This window comes from Haliotis cracherodii, unplaced genomic scaffold (genome assembly GCF_022045235.1).
Source record: "Haliotis cracherodii isolate W230 unplaced genomic scaffold, xgHalCrac1.p SCAF_3, whole genome shotgun sequence".
In the NCBI taxonomy this organism is placed as follows: Eukaryota; Metazoa; Mollusca; class Gastropoda; order Lepetellida; family Haliotidae; genus Haliotis; species Haliotis cracherodii.
Genome location: NW_027266286.1, coordinates 38644613 through 38664215, shown reverse-complemented (window position 1 = coordinate 38664215; position 19603 = coordinate 38644613). Strand labels below are relative to the sequence as shown.

General features: G+C 38.4%; 1 protein-coding gene across 3 annotated transcripts in view; it reads right to left on the bottom strand.

The window, feature by feature from the left end:
* Positions 1-61: 61 nt before the first annotated feature.
* The window catches only part of LOC139474446 (retinol dehydrogenase 14-like), a 32618-nt gene continuing 13076 nt past the window's right edge, over positions 62-19603 (bottom strand). For all 3 annotated transcript variants that reach the window (XM_071257470.1, XM_071257472.1, XM_071257471.1), the window contains exons 7-8: positions 6749-6875; positions 62-4593 (exon numbers count right to left, since the gene is read on the bottom strand). In XM_071257470.1, coding sequence (XP_071113571.1) covers positions 4482-4593; positions 6749-6875 — 239 coding nt within the window. In that variant the 3' untranslated portion in view covers positions 62-4481. The remainder of the gene's footprint in view (positions 4594-6748; positions 6876-19603) is intronic.

The window sequence follows — 19603 nt, the reverse complement described above, 5'->3', positions numbered from 1 at the left end:
TTATGAAATGGCTAGAAATTGGATGCTTCATGTAACATGAACATCATTAGGGGTAAAATTATTTCATAACATTATTTGTGATAAAATATGCATCTCAAATCTGCATGTTTGACATGTGATGTCAGTGAAGTTTAGGTATTGATGTTCTGTTATACTGTAGATCGTAAACCTGTCAATCAATCAATTTTTATTTCAGAACTACTGAAAGGCCAATTGCATATAGTGCATATCTTTGTGGATAGTGGATGGACATATTCATTTCTACCTGTTTAAGTCACTCATCTTATCATTTCTAAATTTCATTGCATGGAATATATATACGCTGTCAAAGGCTTCAGTACATTGATATTTGTAGAAGACATTAATTCATGAAAATTATATATATTTGGAAATTGGTACATTGGTGGGTGTAGGTATATAATTCGTAAATTCTGGTAAAATGGACAAATGAGAACAAAATGGTACTCATCCTCTATGAGCTGTAGATTACACATTTTACATAATCTAATTTTCTTTGGGGTTTTGAAATATCTTCGCGTTTCAATATTTAATTCATGTGATGAACATCTGAATCTGGAAGTGCAATTCTATATTTTTACAAGAGTGGTTTCAAAAGATATTCTGCAGTTATAAAATGTGTTTTAAACAAACTAAAGTACTGACATTTTGACGATAAAGCTAGCAAACAATACCACTGTTGTATGTATCTTTGAGCCTTTGTGTACACAATTTCACAAAATGTTCAGGTGTTCTACATTTTTTACTTTGCCAAGCATAACCAAAGCCTAAATCAGTAATGAGCTTTTTAACTGAAGAAACCCAGTTTTGCTTTCCATTTTTGTCATACAATACCATCATTTCATAACACTTTCTTGGGTACCTATCATTTGGCATCCGTAATAGCCTTAACCAGTACTTTATGATTTTAATTTGTGCATTTATATATAATGGAAGCCTACCACATTCACCATATACAACTACATTTGGGGTGTTTATCTTTACTCCTAAATATCTTTTGCATGCATAAACATGCACCCTTTCAATCAATTCTAGCTTTAGTACTCCCCAAACCTCAGCCCCATATAATAGAATTGGCTTTATTTTGTGTAAAAAAATATAAATAATAGATTAAAATTTACACTCAGTAGATCTGAGACGATTAAGTATCCCATAGAGAAGTTTCTTTGCTTGTGTTGCAGCCTGTATTGAATGAAAATTCCAAGATCATTTAATAGAAAAATGTACTCCCAAATATTCATAGCTTGTAACTACGTCCAGATAACTGTCTTTGTACAACCATTTCTCCCTTTTTGATAACATACCGCCGTTTTTAAATACAATAACTTTGGTCTTCCTTGTGTTAACACTTAAACCAAATTGTTCACAAAATTGCTCCAGCACATTTATCTCACTTTGAAGTCTGGGTACAGTACTCGAAATCATTACGACATAATCGGCAAAACAGAAGCAAAAATATTTTAACAATATCTGGGTGTAGCTGTATACCACCTTTACAATTGTTTTGTATTTCTTCTGCCAGCTCGTTAATAAAGAAAGTAAAGAGAAAAGGACTTAATATACATCCTTGTCGAACGCCTACATTGCATTCAAAATCTTCTGAGTACTTACCATTACTTCTTACACAAGCCTTTACTCGTTCATAGATGCTTGATAATAGTTTCAACATCTGGCTGCTTACTCTTGGTAATTTAAGCAAGGCCCAAAGTTTATCACGATTAACTGAGTCAAATGCTTTACAAAAATCTATAGAAAGTGCATAAAGTTTCCCTCCTTTACTTAATGAATAAGGTTGAATTAAGGAATGTAACACAAAGATATTGCCTATAGTTGAATACCCCTCTCTAAAACCAGCTTGTGCCTCATCTATTTTCTTAAATGATGCAGCCCCAAATACTAATCTTCTATTAATGATATCTAAGAATATCTTATTGTGTACGCATAATAATGTGATGCCTTTATTAGTTATTGGTATCATTTACATGACCTTGTTTGTGAAGAGGAATAATGCCCACTGGCCAATCTTTGTGAAAATTGGAGTTTTCATAAATAGCATTAAACAAGACTTCTAAATATGGGAAAATTATATCTGATGAATTCTTAAAAAACTTGGGTATTACATTGGCAATACCAGGAGACTTTTAATTTTTTAATCTTTGTATACTTGAAGTGATTTCTTCTCTTGAAATAGGAAGATCTAATATATCAGCTACTAAACTAGCCTCCTCACTGTCTATTTCGATGTCTTCCTGCAAATCTTCACTGTTATTGTCAAAAGAACAGTGTTTATACCAGGTATCTATGTTTATGTCATTTTTATAAACCTGTCCTTTACCATTCAAGTGTTTGAGAGTAGACCAGAACTTTTTTGGATCATTTATGCTACTTTCTAGTTTTTCTCTTTGTCTCGCCTTGAATTCCCCTTTTTCACTTCTGCCTGTACTATTATACTTATTTCTATCCTGGTTGTAAATTGATAAGGATACTGCATCTTTAGTTTTCCTAAATATATTTAAGCACCTACATCTTTCCTTTTTGAGGAATGCACACTCAATATGAAACCATTTCTTATCTGTAATACTTTGACCAACTTTCCTTCTCATACACATACCAGACTTACACAAAGCTTCAACCAAACATTGCACACTTTTATTGATGTCAGTTAATGGCACTTCCATTGATCTGTGAAGTAATTCTTCAGAGTAAAGAGCATCACAAAATTGCTCGTTCTTAATATTGTCCCATACAAACTTGAAACAATCACCTATATTACTTTGTGTGTTACCTAAATGTCTAGGAAATGTGACTTTTGCTGATTGTAGACTGACGGTGACCGGTAGATGTGATGATTCAGCTCTTGATGTAATAGTAAAGTCAGAACAGCAATGAAAAAGTTACGTAAAATCAACAACATTCGAGTCAGAGCCACATCTCCTATTCATTATGTGAATGTTAAGTACTGAGCACAAATATAGCAAACATTTGCCGATCTTATTAACAGTAGTGTGACATTAATATCGCCAGATACGAAAATGATCAAGCACATAGTCCATAAGGTTGTGTTCATAGCCCTGAATATGTTCAATAATGTCAACTTCAACATAGTCCGGGTCATTGCCTGTGCGGCCATTAAAATCTCCACCGAAAAAAGGTATGACGTCCCCTTCTATATTCAACAGTATATCAAGAATATCTTGAAAAACGGAAATACCATTTTACTTTCTAATCCAGTATAGTTATACCATGCTGAATTCTCAGGGTGAATATACACTGTGGAATATAAAACATCTGATGTAAGACCAAATAGTGTCCTGTCAAATAAAATGAATATACACCTCTTAGTACTTTTAGTCCATTTCATGTATTTCACAAAATCCTTTCTTAATAATAATTATCCCACCTAATAATCTCCCAGTTTTGGCTATTTTATCTGCCTCCTTATTTAGTAGGGAGAAGTCCTGTAACATTGATTCAAGTTCTTGTGGTATGTCTTTAATCCATGTTTCAGTTAGGCCTATCACATCAAACGTGTTCAAGTAGTTCATTGTATCCGTATCCTCAATCTTTGAAGTTAATCCTGAAATGTTCCAAAATAAAAAAAACCTAATGTTATTTCCTATCTCATTAACATATTTTGTTTGGGACAATTGATGTTGATGCCTCGTAAAATCACCCTGGCCACACCCTATGTCCTCCCAGAATTATGGGGTGGTCTGTTGCTCTGTCTGGATTGCTGTGCACTCTTTCCTTGGTGTCGATTACGTTCACTAGATGAGGTGTAAATGCTCTGGTCAGTCTGGTGTCTCTCCGACAAGATCTGGGACTCACTCTTTTCCTGTGCTGGTGGCTCCAGGCGTTGTCTCTCACTCTCCACTATCCTTGCCCTCCTTATAGTAATACCGCTTGTTGGGGTTCTCAGTTCTCATCCTGTGGAGTTCTTTACCCTGAAACTTTGTCAGATCATTAGCAATCCCAAATCCCAAATTCTTTTAAGGTCTCCCTCATTCCAATTGCCTGTAGTTGATCCTCCCAGTGGGTCAACCGTGCGATTACTGGGCTTGGGTTCTCCTCTCTCTTCGATTGCAGCCGATCAGATCTCTCTATGTCCCTTGGTGTTAGTGGGGAATATTTGGGATCCTTTTCACGAGCTCACATCAATAACCTTTCCTTTACACACACTATATGTTTCACCACTAGAACTCTCGGGTATTCCATAGATTGTGATATTGTTTCTTCTACTTTGTCTCTCCTGTTGTTCTATTCTGTTTTCAAGTTGGCTGATATATTCCCCAGGAACCTTCCATATCTTCAGCCTTTTGTGCTAAATGTCATATATTATATTGTGTAATCAATCATCATTTCGAGTGCTTGATAAGTCACAAGTTATTTGATCGGCCATTGTCTCGAGTATTTATTAGTGTATCTAATCAGTCACCGCGCTTTCATCGTGATGTGCATACATATTATTCTGCCATCGTTGTTCGGTCTTCCAAGCTTTCAATGACATTTTCTGGGAGATAATTCTTCAAGCATTCCAAAGAATATTTCCAGACTTTTTCTTGATATTCTTTGTTTCTGTAAAACATCATTATGGTTATTAACTTTCACTTCCTGATATTGGTATAGCTTGAGTGAGAACAAATTAAAGAATCCAACAATAACTAACTCTTTGTGTACATGATCAACGGAGCATCAAGGGAAACTTTTATGTGAACGTAAATGGCATGCATCAAGCAAGAAGGCAGCAGCTTACACTTACCAACACATGGATAAAAATACTCAGGCTAACACAGGGATAAAGATACTCAGACCAACACATGGATAAAGATACTCAGACCAAACACATGGATAAAGATACTCAGACCAACACAGGGATAAAGATACTCAGACCAACACATGGATAAAGATACTCAGACCAACACAGGGATAGAGATACTCAGACCAACACAGGGATAAAGATACTCAGACCAACACATGGATAAAGATACTCAGACCAACACAGGGATAAAGATACTCAGACCAACACAGGGATAAAGATACTCAGACCAACACATGGATAAAGATACTCAGACCAACACAGGGATAAAGATACTCAGACCTACACAGGGATAAAGATACTCAGACCAACACAGGGATAAAGATACTCAGACTAACACATGGATAAAGATACTCAGGCTAACACATGGATAAAGATACCCAGACTAACACAGGGATAAAGATACTCAGACCAACACATGGATAGAGATACTCAGACTAACACATAGATAAAGATACTCAGACCAACACATGGATAGAGATACTCAGACCAACACAGGGATAGAGATACTCAGACCAACACATGGATAAAGATACTCAGACCAACACAAGGATAGAGATACTCAGACCAACACATGGATAGAGATACTCAGACCAACACAGGGATAGAGATACTCAGACCAACACAGGGATAAAGATACTCAGACCAACACATGGATAGAGATACTCAGACCAACACATGGATAGAGATACTCAGACCAACACATGGATAAAGATACTCAGACCAACACATGGATAAAGATACTCAGACTAACACATGGATAGAGATACTCAGACCAACACAGGGATAAAGATACTCAGACTAACACGTGGATAAAGATACTCAGACCAACACATGGATAAAGATACTCAGACCAACACAGGGATAAAGATACTCAGACTAACACGTGGATAAAGATACTCAGACCAACACATGGATAGAGATACTCAGACTAACACGTGGATAGAGATACTCAGACCAACACAGGGATAAAGATACTCAGACTAACACGTGGATAAAGATACTCAGACCAACACATGGATAAAGATACTCAGACCAACACAGGGATAAAGATACTCAGACTAACACGTGGATAAAGATACTCAGACCAACACATGGATAGAGATACTCAGACTAACACGTGGATAGAGATACTCAGACCAACACAGGGATAAAGATACTCAGACCAACACATGGATAGAGATACTCAGACTAACACATGGATAAAGATACTCAGACTAACACGTGGATAGAGATACTCAGACCAACACATGGATAAAGATACTCAGACCAACACATGGATAGAGATACTCAGACGAACACATGGATAAAGATACTCAGACCAACACATGGATAAAGATACTCAGACCAACACGTGGATAGAGATACTCAGACTAACACATGGATAAAGATACTCAGACCAACACATGGATAGAGATACTCAGACCAACACGTGGATAGAGATACTCAGACCAACACATGGATAAAGATACTCAGACCAACACATTGATAAAGATACTCAGACCAACACATGGATAGAGATACTCAGACCAACACATGGATAAAGATACTCAGACCAACACAGGGATAGAGATACTCAGACCAACACAGGGATAAAGATACTCAGACCAACACAGGGATAAAGATACTCAGACCAACACAGGGATAAAGATACTCAGACCAACACAGGGATAAAGATACTCAGACCAACACATGGATAAAGATACTCAGACCAACACAGGGATAGAGATACTCAGACTAACACAGGGATAGAGATACTCAGACTAACACAAGGATCGAATAAAACAAACTAACACTTAGATAGAAATACACAAACTAAAACGTGGATAGAGATACTTACACATGGATAGATAGGTATAGAATGTCATATATGTGGATAGAGATGCACAGACTCAAACATTGCTATAAACTCACCTGGCACAGGAGTGGGTAGAACTTGGCTTACAGTCCACAAGATATACATCCGACACGCCCCTCCATACCGGGTTCACTGCTGCATCTATCAGAGTTGTTGCCCCTTGTAATGGGGTCTTTGTAAATCCTGAATCCATACATGAGAGATATTCTTTGCATTCAACCAAAATAATGTTTCATCTTCCAATGTAGGGCTGGGACATGTCCAAATTTACTACCCGGGTACCCACCCCCTACTACCCGACCCTATCCGGGTACCCACTGTAGGTCTCAGGAGATGTCTCACAATGTCCGATTGGGAACATGTTTAGCATAGCCCTGGCAAAACGTATTAAGATACACGTATTAAACAATCTGGTCATTCATACACTGAAGTTTAAATAAGTTATATCTTTATTCAACCATAAGAAAAATCAGAAGGAATGGGTGTAATCTGACAATGTAGGCCTAGGTCAAACACGGTCACGGTGCAGATGTCATAATGTAATCTGACAATGAAGGTCTAGGTCTAACAGCCACAGTGCTGTTGTCATAATGTAATCTGACAATGTAGGCCTAGGTCTAACAGCCACAGTGCTGTTGTCATAATGTAATCTGACAATGCAGGCCTAGGTCTAACAGCCACAGTGCTGTTGTCATAATGTAATCTGACAATGTAGGCCTAGGTCCAACAGCCACAGTGCTGTTGTCATAATGTAATCTGACAATGTAGGCCTAGGTCTAACACGGTCACGGTGCAGTTGTCAGGATGCACTATAACTAAATATGTCCCAGTTACGACACCGTTGTCATACTGTGTTCTAATATTCCTGTAAGACTAGTCATACACCTCAAACACCTTCGTGGCAAGGTATAGGTGGAATAAAGTCCAATCTCCTATTCATTCAGTTTTTGATTGCAGAACATCAATACCATTACGAGGAACAAGCAATGTGAACTAACCCACTATAGCCCAGTATGGCCAATACCCCTTACACAATGTGCGATCTGCAAATTGAAAATTTGTGGTAGTAGAACACCAGGACATAATGATTCTGTCTCACGGAACAAAGCCTCGACCAGAGACTTAGCGCTGAGACGATCATACTACCATACATTGACTTGCGACAGTCATAACCGTACGATCACTTTGTGGAGCGGGCCCGAATCGCATACTCCTATCACTGACACCTATCGCGTATATGTGTTGGTGGAACCAACTGTTGCAATATCGAGTAATGGCTGCTCCCTATCACATCACAATAATCAAGTACAATAACTGATCCCTGTACATCCGGTCTTTTTAAGATCATGGCCTCCTAGAGTAAATGTGTCAAGTAAGACCTGCTTCTTGTTGTCTCTGTAATTAGTGTTTGGATAACACGGGATATTGAAACATGGTGGCAACGTGCGAAATTAACTTGATGTTGATGTTTTCTGCTAGAATTGACGCTGTCAGTAGTGCTGGGTGCCTACACAGAGAGGACAGTTCACCAAGCGAGTGAGTGTTTCTTGGACCTCGGCAGAATCTCACGTGGTTTGCGTCTACAGGATTTTGATGATTCTGGATTAATTGTGCATTTTAATGAATGAATGAACATTTCACATGAATTTCACATTCGATTTCCTAACTGATGAACATTATGGATGGTCAGGAAGAACATGAACCGGGCGGACATGACGACCACGTGGGCTGAATTTGACACCTCAACTGCCGCTGAAAATGTCCGGTGATTTGGCAGATAATTGGAGAATGTGGAAACAGGCGTGGCAGAACTTTGGGATTGTTTCACAACTAGATGATTACCCAATGAATTATCAAGCTGCTGCTTTATTGCATTCTATAGGAACTGATGCACTAACAGTCTACAATGCAATGGAATTCTTGCCAGAAGAGCACAGGGATGTGACTACTATTATGGCCAAGTTTGATTCATACACAATTGGAGAAACTAATGAGATGTATGAATGATACATTTTGAACAATCGTTTACAGGCAGATGGAGAAATATTTTAGGAATACATCACAGCCATTCACACACTCTCAAAGAGCTGTAACTTTTGTGAATGTCTACTTGAATCACTATTAAGGGACAGAATAGTGACAGGGATCAGAGACCCTAACACCAGGAAAAGGCTTTTACAGGAAACTAAACTGTCACTGAAATCTTGCATTGCAATATGCAGAAGTGCTGAAGCAACCAATGTAAGAATTAAAGCCATGAATTCTGAAGATGTACACCGTGTCAGCAGACATTCAGCAGGAAACAAGTCTTATAAATACAGAGAGAGGACTGGTAAATCTCAACCTGTACAAGGGCCAAGCATGTCACAGAAGGCAGGAGCTTTACAACTATGCAAGTTTTGTGGATACAAACACATTATGGACAGACGCAAATGTCAAGCCTGGGGAAAGACATGTAGCCTGTGTAAGGGAAAGAATTATTATCAGCAATGCTATCGACATGGTAACAACAAAGCTAGCACGATTCACTCTGTCTCAGATGATGAAGACAGTGGAGCAGAGGAAGATGATTGTCTTGAGGTAATCAGCAGTGTGTCATTGGATCCAGATGTTGAAGTTTGCAACCAGGTTGGAAAGAAAGCAGGCTCAGATATTTTCGCTCAGATGATTGTAGAGCATGATACCAATGTAAAATTCCAGTTAGTAGTATAGGTAATAGGGGTTCTGGCTCACTTCCACTGGAGCCGGATTTATATACCAATACCACCACTACAGGGGGATTTTTTTATGCCAAAATGATTATGCGATTCAACGATAGTCATAAGATTCAGCTAAATTGACTCTAGCTCACCACCACCTGGAGCCAATGATATAAATTTTTATAGGTAATAGGGGTTCTGGCTCACTTCCACTAGAACTGGATTTATATACCTATACTGCTACTACAGGTGGCATTTTTTATGCCAAAATGATTATGCGATTCAACGATAGTCATGAGATTAAGTGAAATTGACTCTAGCTTGCCACCACCTGATAAAAATTTCTCTATTATTTTACAAGTAGGCCAGATTATATACTCTTCTTGGTAATTGATGATCGTATTTGTTTGGTTTACTGATATAATATATACCTTGTGATAATTCTCTCAATTTGATAATTTTGTCTATGAACATAAATGTTTTGTGATCTTCATTTGTTGGTTTGACATTACTGATATAAAATTTTTGTCCATGAACATAAATGTTGTAATTCTCCATTTTTATATATTTATGTAAGCATTTGTCTAAATGTGATCTAATGATAGTAAGCAATCTATTTTTAATCTCCAACCAGTTCTTTGGTTTTGGCACGGAATAATTGACACGCTTGTTGCCTCCCCTGTTCTATGAACTTTCTTTTCTCGTCTTCGCTAATACCACTGGTCTTACGAGATTTTGATCGAATCTCCTGCTTCATTACGTTGTATTTGGTGAGTTCTGACAACACTAAACGAAACTCCTCCTCGGATATCTTACAATCAGCCATTGCTGTTGAAATTTGATCCTCAATGCTGTTTGAACTTTGCATCGGCAAGTATCCGAATCTTATCGTGTTTTAATGCTTTCTTTTGCAACCTACGAGAAATAAATTTTATCATTATTCCTGCCAGTCCCGAGACTCCAGCCGCTATTTCCATGCCGAGCACGATAGGTGCGGCGATTATAGTTGATAATAAACTAACACCTGCTACACCGAGTCCCATGCCAGCTGCTACAAGCACGGTGTCAACTCTGTCCAGAGCATTCACGGCTCTGCGATACTTTTTATACAATCCAAGTCTCAACTCCCTATCCTTCTCTATTCGAATGTTTTATGTCGCTTATTTGATGTAATCAAAATCCATCAACAGTATCCATCTTTTCAAATGCATCATCGAGTGTCGGATATAAACTCATAGTGTATATTACGGTAATACAATAGTCTTTAATTGGTCTTGCTTAAATGTTTTGAGAGTATACATCAACCTTATCAAATTAATATTATATGTCAAGAATATCTTAGTAAGAGAAATATTACCACTTTTAATAATTTGAACCCCCTCGAGGGTTGCAAAGGGCGATGCTCCGATATGAATAATACTGCAATGTCGACGCTCGTGTTTCTTGAGCCATTTAATCGATAGACCTGGTAACATTTTGAAGGCATCTTCCGGTGCATCTCTGAACAAGACTTCAATAATAAGCGTAGAAATATTAGGTATTGCACTCAAGTTAACTTTAATATCATCTAATTCAGTAACCAAATTTAAACCAACATTTTTTAAGGCCGGACGACTATATAACATATGACCTGGGTCTTCTGGTAGGGAAGAGACTAACACACTTTTTCGTTTTAACGGGATATAAGCCGCAAGTACGATGCCACTATTTATTATCTTAGTTAAATTATGTGCCTTACCCGTCATCACATAAGGTGGGGTTATGACGATATTCAGAAGCCACTCGATGTTTGCTTCGACCATAGTCCATTTATCATCGCCGTTGAGACATCGCTTAAATCTTCTAGATTACCCGTGAATGTAACTTCTTTCCGCTTGTATACATTATCGTGTAAGTGTAAAGCGTATAACTTACCATCGGTACCGAGTCTACCGAATCCTTCTGCGTCTCCGAGATCGGAAAGCGTAATTGTATTACATTGTCTGAGCGTTCCAGGGCCTGATGAATCAACCATTATTTATAATGTGGAGTGTTACACTTAAGTATCCTATATGTACAGGTTGGTGTTTTACATCTAATACAGAAATTTTGAGGTCTGAAATAATACCCCGCTTTAATTTTTTATACTGTAATGATGAGAAAGATTCCGTTCTACCGCTATTATATTTTTCATTTTTCACTGGAATAGATCTGAGTAGAGTTGAAGGACTTTCTAGTTGAATATTATCCGTCGTGCTTATTTGATCAAGATGGACGCTGCACCCCCTGTGCTGATGTCTTGAGTACTGTTATATCTCCATCTGCATATCCAAGTCTAATTGCTAAGTTCCTGTAAAGCTTTACATCCCTTTCTCCAGCGTTTAAAATCAGCATCCCATTCGACTCATTTTGTGTGAGACTAATTCCTTTAGGCTTAAAAAATTCATCATTGAGTGAGCATACGCTGTAATACCCATCAGGTATAATGTATTGTTTACTATTTATTACTGTCTCATCATTATATCTTGCAGCACTTATACTGGTCCACAGCGGGTAATACGTTACATCGCATAGAGCTACTTTGAGTTGTCCAGCCGAGTTATCGATAGTATGAAGCAGTTGAATAGACTGACCATTTGTTATTCCCGGGAGTGTAACATACATATCAAATATACAATGATACTATATCATAACTTAAATATGAAATCGAGATACATTACTAATCAGTCGATTATAGTAACTGCCTCTGGTGCTGAATTTTTTGTTAAATTCCCTGATATCTTTGAAAAGTACAGGGTCACGGCAACTAGTGATAAAATGGTGCACGATTGGTTTCACAATCCAATGCAATTTTGGCAGAATCAGTTAAACTTTGCCATATAGTGTGCCACAACGGGATGTGGCGTATCTCTTTATTCCCCAGGATTTGAACTAAATAAGTCTGTTTTATCATTTCACGTGTACTATCAGATTAGACGTATACTTAAAGAAATTAGTGCCTCATTACCGCAGGATCGAGCATGGAATGCATCAAATAATCCGTACAATAGGTGGGCATTCGAACGTATTTGTCATGAATTTAATGTTTCTACGAGTAAAGATTGGCGTCTGAGTGGAGTTAACCATGGTCTAGGTATTCCGTACGCTGGTGCACACTTCTTCCGAGCTTTGCTCTCTCGAGTAACGAGTGGAGAGATGATCGTATGAACTTTAAGGGTGGTGTTGCTTTCACCGTCCAAAAGGTTGAACAACCACCAGGAAATGCTTGGAATGAATTTCTATATGATAAAACAGAAAATAATTTTAATAACCCAGGAGTTGTAAGTGTTAATGAATCAATAAGAACTTATGTATGGGCAATTCTCGGTGCACAATCGCAAACATGAACGTCCATTGTTGGTTCTGGGACGGCGCTCGATGCGCAAAAACAGTTTGTCGCAAACGTGGAGGATGCTATTAATTCACCAGTTGACATACCATCGTCTATAAAGTGTTATCAAGTTGTATTACAGTATGCTCAATCCAAAGTGGACTACGTTTATGCGCCGGGACTATACATGTTTCCGAGTAATATGGAACTTAAGATCGGTCAAGTGCTAGGTTATAATAATAAAATTGTTATTGCTACCGATCAACAAAAACCAGGTATAAATTCAGATATTAATACCGAATTAATAACGCAAACAAACACAGGCGAAACGGGAATAGTCAAGCCACAGTCACCACATGTTACACAACCATCTACTGACGCACAAGTACCACCGCATATTGCGGCTAAATGTTTTAATTTTATCGGCCAGTGTAGTGTCATCGTTGAGGACTTGTTCAATAGTTTCTCGAATTCGAATGATTTGTGAACGAAGTGCCTTTCTATTACTGGAAGCAGCCTCGAGGCGGGCCGATCTTTCCTCTTCTAAGTTACGTAATCTTTCCGCTACGCGGCGTCTACTGAACTCATCGCCCGCCTCTTCAAGTTTTGTTTTCTCATAAACTATATGCTTGTTGATTTCGGATAGCTTGGCTGTATTATTGATGAGTTCTCCCCACATTGTTGGTATTGCCTTGTCAATTCCCTAATACTGAACTCTGGTACCTCTAAGGTGGAATTATCGTAATAGGTATCCAAGATTTCGTCCGAGTCCGTCCAAGGCCACCTTCGAGGAAGCTTCCAAATTATCGATGTTACCGAGTTCAGTACGCACAGTTCGAAGAACCTTAGTAGTCTTCGCGGAAAGTTTTGCTCCTCGTGAGTAGTCCACAAAACCTAATTCATCACGAACAGTGCTGATACCGTGTTTAGCGGCTATCGTAGGCAAAGCTAGGGCCTTACGAGGAGGAGAATTCATAAGATCAATATCCGGAGCGCCACGCAGTCGCAATATTCCTTTACTATCTATCTCAAACTTTGAATAGTCACGAACAATAGGACTAACATCTTTAAAGGTATCGTAATAATCATTGACGGTTGATTGTAAAAGTTCATCGTTAAGATTCATAAAACTGGTTTCATCAGTACCCTCTTCGATTGTACTAGTATCAGTTATGTTATCTAGATTAATATCATCCATTTTTATATTAAACATATGGTTATATAAATTTCAATATAACAATGTCTTCGCAATACGGATGCAAGTTAAACCCACAACGTAGACTTCGAGATCCATTAGGGGTCAAAGCAATTCGTCAGTCTGTAACTATAACTAATAACCCTAGTACCATAGATCAGAATCAAACGCTTCTGGTTCGCTTTCCTAATCTCGGCGCACACGATGTGTTAGTTCCGGGAACTGTCCGACTAGCATTTACGATTATTTTGACTTCTACCGATGTTAACTGGGAGTCCGTTTAGAACATAGGTCGTGCTATCGTTAAGAAAATCGCGATTAAAATTAGCGGTAATGAGGTTTTGAGTATCGACGATAGCGATGTATACTATTGTGACATGGATCTCTGGAGAACGGATAAAGAGCGGGAAAACTTACAATACCAAGGTATTTGTAATCGGAACACATTGAGACTGCGCGTAGATGCTTCTAGTGGTGATAGTACCGTTGTAAAAGATCAGGCCGTTGCCGAAGCATTAGGTAACCGATTCTATGTTCCCCTAGACTTTAAATTACTAGATTCCCACATGTCCGTTTATCAAGCATCCCTAGGCGATAGGTTAGAATACGAACTCACTTTTAATGACTACGGTAGAGTAATCAGAGCTGCTGATGATGCTAGCTATTCCATTGACAATATCTCGCTGGAGTACCATATGATAACAGATCCCGAATTAGCCAGACAAATTCGTAACCAGTATACAGGAAGTTTAACCATTTTCTACGATCCCGTGCTGCGACACCGAAAGATCACAAGGGACAAAAAAGATACGATGTGGAATATCAATCTAAACGTCCCCACGAGGTTGTTGAAGGGTATTTTAATGTTGTTCGAGGACCCTCCGATGCATTTAAAAGAAATACCGAGAAGTTCTACAATCCCAAGATTACAAAAGTAGAATTGACTATCGAGGGCATTCCTAATCAACTATATAGCCAAGGAATGCTAGCATATCACCAGTGGGATGAGATTAAAAAACTCCCTTTCAAAAACGAAGCCCAGAAGTTAACGCAGTTGTGAAAGATCTGTCTCTCGGGGGTATATCGATTGGTGAATACCTCACCACGAAGTTAGCACTATGGCTCGACATGCGAACAACGGATGATGACCAACTACACGGCAGTGGGAGGAGAATAGAAAATGCTAGCGAGGGTGTCACTATACAGACAAGTATTTGTCACAAACTGACGAAATGTCCCCCGCTTGTACATACACCATAGTACCAAATATGAACACAATCCAGTGATATCGCGGCAACACCGTTTTCCAACTCCAAAAGCAGATTTGCCTGCCTTGACCTTGAAAATGGGGTCAAGGTCACCAAAACCAACTGGTGTCAGCGGAGTCTGTATATACACCATAGTTCCAAATATGAAGACATTCCAGTGTTTAGTTCTTGAGATATCGCGGCAACAAACAGTTGGGACGTACGGACAGACGTACGGACGGTCGTGAATACTATATCCCCCGGGGGACAATAACGAAGCTCCAGGAAACGGCTGGTAAATTAAACATATATCTGTACGTGATTATGGTTGCGCAACTTAATATACAAAATGGACGATTCGTGCAAGCAATCTATTAATAATCTTTCACCTAAAGAACCACACTGCGCTATCATATGCGGGCAAACGGGTTATGGAAAAACAGCTTTTATTCTAGATATTTTACAAAGTCATTATTGGGACGTTTTCGATTATATTATTATTCTGTGCCCGACTATAAGCGTTAATAAAACATACCTATCGAGAGATTGGGTAATGAATGACGACGGGGTACACAGAGTCGATCCGGGCGATCGTTTACAAGACTGTTTACGAGTATGTCATGAAAAATACAAAGGAGAATCAACTCTTTTCGTAATAGGCGATTGTAGCGCGAGTAAAGAACTCACAAAAAAGAAACATATGCTTTCGTATTTAGCATTCTCCGGACGGCATACTCAACATAGCGTTTGGGTACTTACTCAAAAATACAACTCTGTCCTGAAAGATCTGAGAGAGCAAACCAAATGGGTAGCACTGTTTCATTGCAAAGACTGAGATTCATTTGAGGAAAGTTTACGCGAAAATGATGTCATTTATACCAAGCTCGAACGAGATAAAGTCAGAAAACTTTTATCGGCAATGAAGCACTGTAAACTCATATTAAAAACCGATCAACCAGCTGCTTATGCAATTGCTGAGCAAAATGTGGCAAAAATGTAGCAAAATGTGGCAAAAATGTAGCAAAATGTGGGAAAATTATAGCAAATATACGATAAATTGAACTTAAGCGGTTAATATGACAAAATGTGGTTTGAAATCCTCATTCTTTCGCAACAGTTCATTATTACGGGATGTATTGGATATGCCATATTATATTATGTTAGACTTAAATATCTCATCAAACTCATCGAACAAATGCTCAAAGATGAGCCTGATCAACATACACATCAACATGCAGATCAACATGTAGATAAATCTTTAGATAAACATAGAGAAAGACTCACCGCTTTGGTAGCCGGTGGAAAAAGTTCCCAATATTTGGGGGAAAATTATACCATTGAAAGAATTGATAACATGACCGACGAAGAAATTAAAAAACTGTCCGCGCGTTACGAGTCTAGACTGGGAGCTACCATGACTAAAACGATAGGTTCGGCTATATTACAACTATACACAGTCGTCACTAGTACGTTTCTCCCTATCCCGGCAGAACATCGTATGTATTTATGCAAATCTCTCGAGAAAGACCCATTCATCGAACACGCTATAAGCTCAGTGAGCTGTGAGTTTTATCATAGATACGGAATGTTCTTAGCTCCACTCACCACAGCTTTAATAACGGCTAGGTATTGTCAATTTAAACATAAGTGCCCACTTAATAATAATGGAGACTCAACAGACACCACAGATTGTGAACGAGGAAAAAATAACCCCGACTGCACAAGAGATAGTGAATGAGGAAATACCAGCGATTGCACCCCAAACACAAAAACAACCCGAGTTACGAGGAAAAAAAAAAAAAAAATCTCCGCAGGCAGGATGGGAGGACTCACGCGCAAAGCGAAACTAATGAATAATTCAAATATTGATCCGATTAAAACATGGGCACTAATAGGAGTTGCTGGTATAGCGGCTGTATGATTGTTTTATAAGACCGCAGAAGAGAAAACGTCACCCCCAATGCAACAAGAAGTTCAATTAGAGGTTAGCCCCCATATAATGCTATAAGAAGCATGACTACTCCAGTTACAGACGGCAAAATGTTGGTAAACACAACGTATCATTCAGCGGTGGTCACCGGCTTGGCCATTGGCTATGCTCGTATAGCTAAAATGATTACTAAAGCCACACCTCCCAAGCTAGATTTTAGTGGTTATGATATCGGTATGATGATTCTGGATATTGGATTAGCAATGGCAACGAAGGATATGCTCATCAAACAAGGGCTTATCCCGGAAGACATAATGAAGTAATTAAACATTTGAATATTTTATATTATTAAACATTTGAATATTTTATATTCATATAAACATGGCAACAATTGCGATGATGGTCAGTGGAGCTATTGTTAATGTTCTAGCTTTTTCGGGGAGTAATTATTTATTTTCTAGTATGAGGGAATCAAACGCTAAAGTGAGTGAGTGAGTATGGTTTTACGCCGCTTTTAGCAATATTCCAGCAATATCACGGCGGGGGACACCAGAAATGGGCTTCACACATTGTACCCATGTCGGGAATCGAACCCGGGTCTTTGGCGTGACGAGTGAACGCTTTAACCACTAGGCAACCCGACTGCCCCCAAACGCTAAAGAAGTTGAAGAGGAGCGTAAACGACATAACAAAGCATTAGAACAACTCGAAAAAGCTCAGTCAAAATGGGCCAGAAATAGGACATTAGGATTAGATTTTTTTCATGAAGAACTGCGTAAGGAAGGACATTCAATTCAAACGTTTAAGGATGTCGAATCTGCCATGCATGAATACTTCCTCGTTTATGGGAAAAAACTTGACCCAATACTGAGACCAACAATGAGTCAGTTTTATACACCGTCAGAGGCTCAAAAGAACCGCGAGGTCATATTCGTGATAATCGGGTTATCAGCTGTTGCAATTTTCAGCTATACAATAACTACGCATAAACCATAGTGACAGCTAATCAATAAATAACCAACTATAAATAGCCAAGTGGAGATGTGATTTAATTTGCATTTAGACAAATGATATGATAGATGTATAACCATGAATCTGTGCAGATTTACACCGACGCTGTGTTGATATTTACTGTGGAATACACTCTTATTACATCAGGCGGGGAAATATAAACTATACATGTTCTGTATGTGGGATAGGGGTCAAAGGTCGATATTGTTTAAGTAAGAGACACGGTGCTGATAGGGTCAGGAACCAGATTATTTACGCTAGGAAGAGAGATTACATCAATGAGAGGAATAGGTTGGGGAGAATACGTATTTAGATATATGAAAAACAACCAATTAGACAAATGAATCATTTTGCATATACCATCAAACCACAATGTTTTTTGTCAGAGACTTGAAGGCTATGGCAAAGCAACGTGGTCTACGTGGATATTCTCGAATGAGAAAAACTGAATTGATCGATTTACTTGGTTTGGAATACAACAAACCCAAGACTGTTAGAGAACTCAAAGCTCAAGCAAAAAACAGGGCTTAGAGGTTATTCTCAACAGATAATAATCAACAACAAGAAGAATTAATATTTGTACCCACATCCGCCGTCGTTGGTAAATATCTAAGAGGTTGGAAGATGGATATTAATTCCAACATGGATGTTAACAATATTAAGCCCATCATATCGAGTAAAATTAACGAGGAGTTAGATGATTTACATAGTATAAAATACCAGCTGACGATTAAAATGTTATTGAGTAAAAGTAGCGCAGACGATACCACCGAATAAACCGAACCATATTTCCGTAGCAATCAAGAAGTTATAACCGAATCCGATACTATAAACGCATCATTAGATACATCAATTCAGAGGATACAGGAAACTTTAGAACGTTGGACTAATAGAGGTTCGGGTTGGGGTGTGGATAAAATCGATAGTTTATATTTAGATATAGCAAATTATATGCCTTTCAAAGGTGGTTCTTATATAGATTTACCCCCGTATTATAAGAAGAAAAAAGCCATAATTAATGTAAAAAATAAATCCGATGACTGTTTAAGAATGATGATAAGATCTGCATTGTTCCCCGTAGACAAAAATCTGGATAGACCTTCTAGCTATCCCCAAAACGATGGACTCAACTTTGATGGTATAAAAACCTACACCAATATCACAAATTGATAAGGTGGAAAAGCAAAATAATTTAGCTATAAATGTTTTCGGACATTCTAAAGGAATTGTTGTACACAGGATAAGCTCCGCTCCGGAACATATCCCCAGAATCAATTCATTTCTGATCGAAAAAGATGGAAAATATCATTTTACATGGATGAAGAGTTTAAACAGGCTATTATACGATCAAACTAAATATTTCTGTGAAAGATGCCTGAATGGGTACAGCAGACAAGATCTATTAGAAGCGCATAAAGAAGACTGTAGAGGTGTTGGACAGACCGCTATCAGGATCGATATGCCTAAAGAGGGAAAAAAT